The 8,787-nt window shown below is 47.9% G+C and overlaps 1 protein-coding gene across 1 annotated transcript in view; it reads right to left on the bottom strand.

Annotated features, from left to right (window-relative positions):
- The window catches only part of LOC109922237 (POU domain, class 5, transcription factor 3), a 25,985-nt gene that overhangs the window by 4,162 nt on the left and 13,036 nt on the right, over positions 1-8,787 (bottom strand). The window contains exons 2-3 of the mRNA XM_048616687.1: positions 2,814-2,925; positions 750-880 (exon numbers count right to left, since the gene is read on the bottom strand). Coding sequence (XP_048472644.1) covers positions 750-880; positions 2,814-2,925 — 243 coding nt within the window. The remainder of the gene's footprint in view (positions 1-749; positions 881-2,813; positions 2,926-8,787) is intronic.

Raw genomic sequence — 8,787 nt, forward strand, 5'->3', positions numbered from 1 at the left:
TATTTTCTTTATTTGTTCCATGCACCGTGGGTCTTATACAGTTATCGAGCTGTACAGCGCGGAAACAGAGCCTTTGGGCCAAACTGTCCGTGCCGACCAGATATTCTAAATAAATCCAGTCCCATTTGCCAGCATTTGGCCCCTATCCCTCTAAACCCTTCCTATTCATATACCCATCCAGATGCCTTTTAAATGTTGTAATTGTACCAGCCTCCACCACTTCCTGTGGCACCTCATTCCATACCCGCACCACCCTCTGCGTGAAAAAGTTGCCCCTCAGGTCCCTTTTAAATCTTTCCCCTCCCACCCTAAACCTATGCCCCTCTAGTTTTGGACTCCCCTAACCCCTGGGGAAAAGACCTTGGCTATTCACCCTATCCATGCCCCTCATGATATTATAAACTTCTATAAGGTCACCCCTCAGCCTTGACGCTCCAGGGAAATTTATTGCCCAGCCCAAACTGCCCTTACCATTTCAGTAGGCAATTACATTTACTGTGGGGTCTGAAATCCCACACAGGCCAGATCAGGTAGAGACGGCAGATTTCCGTCCCTGGAGGGGCGTTAGGATACAAGTTCCAAGTCAGGACGGTGAGAGAGAGCTGGAGGGTCACGTACAAATGGTGCTGTTCCCATTCGCCTGCTCTCCTGGTCCTTCAGAAAAAAAAAATATATTGGCCAGCTATTTGACTGGGAGGTGAGTTACAAAAGCATCAGGAAAGCTGCAGGTCCACTCCCTTCCCACTCACCTCCTGGAAGTTCTCATTGTCCTTAGCCTCCTCCAACCACCGCTGGAGCAGGGGCCTCAGCTTACACATGTTCTTGTAGCTCAGCTGCAGCGCTTCGAACCTGCAGATGGTGGTCTGGCTGAACATCTTGCCTGGAGGGAAAGCAGGGAGAACAGGCTTGAGAACCAGGGGAGACCAGTGGCCCATCCTCAGGCTTGTCTCCAGCTATCCTCAGAGCCCTGAGGTTCTAGCCTCCGCTGACGGATTCGGGAGTGTCCTTCAGGCTGATACCCCCCCCTCCCCCCAGGAGCAGTACCGAGGGGGCCCCACAGTGCCTCCCCAATGCCACGTTAGAGCCGAGACCTCCTCTAGACCAAGGACAGATCCCCAGCTTGGCTGGTCAGCGTTTCCCCCTTTCCCCCAACAAACGAGATCACTAACAACACCCAGGCCACTGTGACACTTTCTAAGGGATCTTGCTATGCAGACCCGCTGCCCTATTTCCTTCGATCAGGAGCGTGGAACAGGGATTGCGGATTCCCTGGACCAGACAGTCCTCAATAAATTGATGGCCATCGCTGAGCACGCACCCCACCCCACCACCCCACCAGCCCCCTGAATTAAACAGAATGACACAGAGACAAAGTTGCTGGAAAAACTCAGCAGGTCTGGCAGCATCTGTGAAGGAAAAAAAACAGAGTTAATGTTTCGGGTCCTCAGAAGGGAGTTCTGAGGAAGGGGCACTGGACCGCGAAACGTTGAATCTGCTCTTTGTCCTTCACAGATGCTGCCAGACCTGCTGAGCTTTTCCAGCAACTTCTGCTTTTATTCCTGATTTGCAACATCCGCAGTTCTTTCGGTTTGTATTTAGAACGACACAGAGCACAGAAGCTGGATTTCGGCACTGGTCCAGGACAGGAGGGTGCTCCACTATCAGCACCACCGGGGCCAGGGAGAGAGGGGGGTGGGGTGGGGGGAGCGTCTGTACTGCTCAGGGCTGAAACAGGAGCTTGGGACAGAAAGTGACAGGCAGGGCTGAGTTTCAGGCTCATGACAAGCTGGACAAAAACCATTGAGGCCTGTGCTTAACAGTCTGTTGATGATATCTAATTTCTGCTGCATTTCTATTACATTCTGTGGTTTATTTCACAAGCTATTTCAGCTCGGGTCACACAATGCTGCAAACATAACCGTACAAGATTCCAGCTTCTGCCTATGCAAACCAAAGGGACCCAACTCTGGTTTAACCTCAATTCCCATGATTCACTTAAAGTTTCGATAGACAGGAACATAACCACATTCTTTGTTTTCCTTAATCATAGAATCCCCACAGTGTGGGAGCAGGCCATTCGGCCCATTGAGTCCAGACCGACCCTCCAAAGAGCATCCCACCCCATCCCCTTAACCTCTCATTTCCCGTGGCTAATCCACTCAGCCTGCACATCCCAGGACACTATACCATGGCCAATCCACCCTAACCTGTGCACCTTTGGACTGTGGGAGGAAACCCACGCAGACCCAGGGAGAATGTGAAAACTCCACACAGACAGTCGCCCGAGGGTGGGATCGAACCCAGGTCCCTGGCGCTGTGAGGCAGCAGTGCTAACCACTGAGCCACCGTGCCCAGGACCTTTTATAGGTTCTCAATGAAAGATTTCAATGAGAAAAGATGGAAGGAGGCTTGAGGGGAGCAGAAACACTACCGATGGACTGGCGGGGCCTTTTTGTGTGCTGTGTAGTCTACATAACCCATTTCTAGGACCAGAAAGGAGCAAAGTGCAGGGCTTTTTATAAAGAAAAAATTGCAACAGAAGAAAGCAGGCTGTGATCTAATCACTTGGTCCAGGATTCACTTCATTCAGAAGTCCATGACGAGATTAGTCTTTAGCTCACTTCCCTTATTCTCCAAAATGGAATTAGATTCTGTCGAGAGGCATTATCAGCCCACAACTGATACCAAAGTAGACAACCCTTACCAAAAAGAGACCAATTTAACAGTCACCCCTGCTGCTTTCTACTTAAATATAGCTCAACAAAATCCTTTTTCTTTTAAATCTCGACGCATCGAGCATGCATCAGACGCACCGTACAGAGCGCCGAGAGCCAGGCCCACCTCAGCCTGTGTGAACCCCATAATTATCCGTTTCTTCTTCAGTTTTTTAGCAAAGTGCTTCAAATCCTCTGAAGTAGGGGTCTCCTACAGCGAAATAAAAAGAAAAATTGCCAGCGGTTATTGCCCTGCTGTTAAATCGCTCTCTCACTTAACGTCATCTCACCTTTCCCAAAGGAGTGGGCTATGGCCAACGGTACAGACTGAGTGACAATCTCTGTAGTCACCCCCCCCCCCACCATCAGCTAATGTCAATCCTTCCTAAGCAAGCTCATAGGGTAAGGGCAAGCCTTCAGGCACTCAATGAGCCTTCATACAGTAAGTTGTAATGATTCAAAGATAGAATTTTTAAATCACACTTTTCACAACCTTACAGTGTCCCAGAATATTTCTCAGCTGCTAAAGCGCTTTATCACGCCTGGATACAACGAATATTATGACCGTAGGAAAACTCAGCAACCTGATTCCGCACAGAAAGACTTCATAAAATAGCAACGAGATGTTCACCAGGTCATCGGTTGCCTGATATTGGTTAGGTTTTATATAAATAAGAGAGAGAGCCACAGTTAATTTCAGAGCCATCGGCTCAAGTCCAGACTGCAGGCAAATCTGACTAATTTCTACACTGGTAACGCAGAAAGATTTACTCCCAAAACGTTCAAAATGTATCCATCCACCTCTGCCTCATTCCCATTCAACCCTTGCCCTCTGGCTTTGTAATTGCTCCACAGTTCGAAACCCTCAAATATATTTCACCTCCCCTCGGTCTGAAATGGCTGCCCCCTGACACAGATCCTCTAGGTCGAGACTCATCCAGTCAGGGGGAAACAACATCTTGGTTTCTGTCCCATCAAAGCCTCCCATAATCCTATATTTCAAATCAGTTCAGCTCTCATTCTCCTGAGCTGTAGACACGAAGGGCTCTGTCCACACTCTCACACACACACACACACACACACACACACACACAGAGACAGGACTCCCCCCCCCCCCCCCACCCTGCACCCACCCCCCCCCCCCCCCGGCAACCCTCCCCCCAGGCTCTCACCCAAGCTGGCCAAACTTTCTTGCACACTCTGAGTGTACCCTTCCTCAGGTGAGGAGATAACTATAAAAATGAAAATGTTTGGAATCGCAGAATGGTTACAACACAAAAAAAAAGGCCATTCAGCCCACTATTGCATGCTGGGCTCTCAATGAGCAATTCAAGCCAAAACAACATGCCTGCCTTCTCCCAGCGCCCTGCGAATTTCTCCTCCAATTAAATCCAATTCTCTTCTGAAAGACTTGTCTCTTGCGAACTACAGAACCTAACCACTCTGCGTGAAAATCATTTTCCCCCGTGGTAACTTTAGTTCTCTTTCATCTTAAATCTGTCTCCTCAGCTTCTCCACCACTCCAATGATGGGGAACGTTCTTGCTATACACTCTCTCCAGAGCCTTCCTGACTCTGAATATCAAATATCCCCCAGGCTGCTCTTCTGTACAGAGAAGTTCAGCTCTTCTAAAAGATCCACAAAGCTAACTATCGCTGTAAATCCTTTCTAGACCCTTTTCCAATGCTTTCTTCCACAAAGTGGTCACAATACTCCAGCTGAGGCCAAACCTGGGCTTTTAATATCGGTTCACCATAACCGACATAAAAGCAAAATACTGCAGATGCTGGAAATCTGAAACAAACTCCAAGAATGCAAGAGAAACTCAGCGGGTCTAGCAGCATCTGTGGAGAGAGAAGCAGTGTTAACGTTTCCAGTCCAGTGTGACTCGTCTTCAGTTCTGAAGAATTCATAGCAGACTCGAAACGTTAGCTCTGTCACAGATGCTTCCAGACCTGCTGAGTTTCTCTAGCATTCTTGAAGTTTGGTTCACTGTAGCTTCCTTTAGTAATACAGGCCTCACTTTAGAAAGATTCAGCTAAATTAATGCCGTCTTTAAAAATTCAAACCATTGCTGTGGGATGGTAAGTTTCACCTGGACTGAGCAGAGCAACATTTGGAGGCACTACATCCAAATGGCATATGTGACCGTATGCCTGTCTCTGTATTTGTCTGCACAAGGAGGCTTCCCATTGTTGCTACATTGAACCAGGACGATAAGGAACAGAGAGAGGGACTAAAGTTCACCATGCAACCAACTCATGTAGGCTTCAGTCTTAGCTCCTAAGTCAGGAGCTTGGAGCTGAGCATGGGTCCCAGGCTAACAGTCCCAGCACAGGTCCCACAAGGGGTGGCAGCACTGTCAGAAGGTGCTGAAAGCAGATCATTACGTCAGCTCACCAAACACAGCCAGTCCCTGTACTCCGAGCCGGGCAATGTTGGCGATGAAGCAACTCAAGCTTTATTCTGAGCCACTGCCACACCAAGGAAATTGAAGCTAGAACCACAACCAATAGCTGGTGACTTTGTACCATGGTGTCTAAGACATGTAACCCAGTCAGGTTTCTGCAGCACCTTCCAAACCTGCGACAATCCACAAGATGCACTGCAGAAATCACTAAAGGCTCCTTGAACAGCACCTTCCAAACCCACAGGCCCCTATTATCTAGAAGGACAAGGGGCAGCGATACATGGGAACACCAGCCCCTGCAAGTTCCCCTCCGAGCCACTCACTTGGAAATATATCGCTGTTCCTTCGGTGTCACTGGGTCAAAATCTTGGAATTCCCTCCCTAATTGTGGGTGACCCTACACCCAAAGGACTTCAGTGGTTCAAGAAGGCATCTCGCCACCTTCCCAAAAGCGATTTGGGAATCAGCAAACCGTAAACAAATAAACAAAAGATTGATTAAGAAATTAACAGCTAATGTAACCCATTAGTTTAATGCCCGATCAGAAGAAACATCTCCCCTGTCATTCCCTGGAGTGTATTTTGTCAGTTTCAATGAGATCACCCCTCACTCTTTGGAACTCGAAGAGAACACAGACCCAGTTTGTTCAATCTCTCTTCACAGCGTAGTCCTGCCATCCTGGGAACAAACCTGGTGAACCTTTGTTGCACTCCCCCGATGACAGTAACATCCTTCCTGAGAAAAGGAGGCCAAAACAGCGCACAGTTTTCCGGATGCAGACTCCAAGGCTTTCATTGAGCTTTGGGTCTGAAAGTGTAGCACCTCTGACAGTGTAGCACTCTCTCTGCCCTGCACTTGGAGGGTCAGGCTGGGGTACATCTTCCTAACTCCAGAGAAAGGCTTGAACGTATGAGCGTCCGAGTCCAAGACAACAGCCAAGTCTGACAGAAAAGGAAATCTGGACAAATTCTGTTCTCACTAGCACCAAACCCTCCCCCCACCAATAACACCCAGAAATAAAGCTGGCATTCCTCTCCTCCCTCTCCCCACCCCCTCCCCCATTCCTGACTCAGTCAAATTCTCAAGACAGGCAGCTAAGTCACAGGTAAAATTCCAGAAAAGATAAGAACTGTTTGAAATTCACCTTGTTTCTCAATGGCAACTGATATGTTGAACTCAACATTACAATCACATTGTTCAGCTCCTGAAAGATTGCATTCCAGACATGACACCATCTACTCCCTAAGGAAAAAAAAGCTCAAAAAGCATTTCTTTTCCATTGAGACTCTTCAACACTCTCTCTGTCTCTGTCTCTCTCTCTCCATGGTGACCATTTAATTCAGTTCTCACAATGTAAACCCTGCTTCTTTCTTCGTGTGCGATCTCACACACATATATGCTTTTATTCACTCATGGGATATGGGTGTTGCTGGCTGTGCCCAGCATTTGTCCCTAGTTGCCCCCTTGAGAGGTGGTGGTGAGCTGCTTTATCAAAGCACTGCAGTCCATGTAGACACACCCCCACAATTCCCCACTTAGGGAAGGAATTTAATCCCAGCACTTCAAAGGAACGGCGATCTATTTCAGGATGGTGAGTGTCTTGGAGGGGAGGGGAACTTGCAGGGGGGTGTGTTGCCATGTTTCTGCTGCCCCTTTTCCTTCTAGCGGTTGTGGGTTTGAAAGGTGCTGTCTAAGGAGCTTTGGCTTCAGTGATCACTCCTTTTCTGTCCCAGTCACCAACCCAATGGCTTCCCCTCCTCACCATCTGGGACAGCAATCCACACTCTTGGACTTGGTCAGAATGCATCCTCATTGACCGTGTGTGAGGCCAAATTGTCCACTGACAACAAGGCTCAAACCCAAGGGGGAGGTGATGGCCTAGTGGTATTATTGCTGGACAGTTAATCAAGAGACCCAGATAATGCTCTGGAGAGCAGGGTTCAAATCCTGCCTTGGCAGATGGTGGAATTTGAATTCAATAAATATCTGGAATTAAGGCTCTAACAATGTCCATGAAGCCACTGTCAATAATTGGAAAAAACCCATCTAGTTCACTAATGGCCTACATGTGACTCCAGACCCACAGCAATGTGGCTGACTCTTAACTGCCCTCTGGGCAATAAATGCTGCCTGGCCAGCAACACCCTCATACCATGAATGAAGAGAGAGGAAAAGAAAAGCGACCTTAAGCCACCATCATCTTGGCAGGAGGAGAGTCACTCTATGTGAATGTACTGGGGTGGGCAAGGTCAGAAATCATACGGCACCAGGTTCTAGTCCAACAGGGTTATTTGAAAACACAAGCTTTCGGAGCATAGCCCCTTCATCAGACTTTACCTGGTGAAGGGGCTACACCCCAAAAGCTTGTGATTTCAAATAACCCTGTTGGACTATAAAATGGTGTCATGTGACTTCTGACTCTGCATGAACCTAGAGGAGGATTCTCCATTATTTCTCTTTCTCCCCCTCTGATCCCAAAGACCAGTACCTCTCCACCCCCAACAGTATCAACAACAACTTATATTTATATAGCACCTTCCAACAACATGAAATACCCTTCACAGGAGCATTAGGAGATAAAATTCCAACAACACGGAGACACTTAATCAGAGGAATTGGTCAAAGGGGTAGATTTTAAGGAATTGAGTAAAGGAGGAAAGAGAGAGAGAATGGATTAGAGGTGGAGCTATTACAGATAGGGCTATCGCAGAGGTTTGCAGATTTGAAGGGTTGTGGGGACTGGATGAGGGAGGCGGTGTAGGGATTTGAAAACAGGGATGAGATTTTTTTTTGCAAAAACAAGAGACATTCCTTGAAAATCCCAGCGATTTGCCTCAAGATAATGTGGAACCTGAGACTTCCTGAGGCATGGCCCCACACCCAAACTCAAAAACCCTCTCCCAAAAATGTAACATTAAAACAAAAATCCGATGCAAAGGGGCAGCCGAGTTGAAACAAAACCATTTTTCTTTTTGTTTACAGTAAACCGGGGCAAAGGAAATAAATAATTGGAAAGTCTGCTTGCCCCTCCCTGGCTTCTCCCCAGTAAATGGGACCTGACTTTTAAGTTTTCATTTCACAAAGGATGAAGGTGTCAATCTGCAGAACAGGAATCCTTTTCCCAACAGGGAAATATTCCCCACAAAGGTGACCACAAACTCTGCTCTAACCCAGGGAAAATTCCAAAATCCCCAGTCTCTGTGGGAGCACCAATTCTGATTAAATATAAAAACCGATATCTTCCTAATCGTGTGGCTCAGCTAACACTTCCCAAAACAGCGATTACCAAACAGGACAGTCCCTGGCTCATCCCTGACCACCCATTTCTGGAGAGAATTCCCAGTGGGCTAATTATTTCCAGGAAATGAAGTTGGTGCAAGAGTCTGTACATTGAAAAAGTCCCCAGGGAAAAGCCCTGGACGAGCGAGGGTTGTTAGGAGGTAACATGAAGTTGGGGGTTGGGGGGGAGTTATATGCTGCTGGAGGTTAAGAAGGGCCCAGGAACGTGTCTAGGGTGAGAGCTGGTACAAAGGCAGTGGGTCAAATGGGCACGATTGGCCAGGAGGAAGCGGCATTCCGGGAGTGAGGGGATGGGATGGGATCCAAGGGTCATCAAGTAAAAATGGGGTGGTGGGGGGGGCATGTACTGGGGTCCTCAGGGAG

Source organism: Rhincodon typus, chromosome 35 (assembly GCF_021869965.1).
Source record: "Rhincodon typus isolate 14 chromosome 35, sRhiTyp1.1, whole genome shotgun sequence".
NCBI lineage: Eukaryota > Metazoa > Chordata > Chondrichthyes > Orectolobiformes > Rhincodontidae > Rhincodon > Rhincodon typus.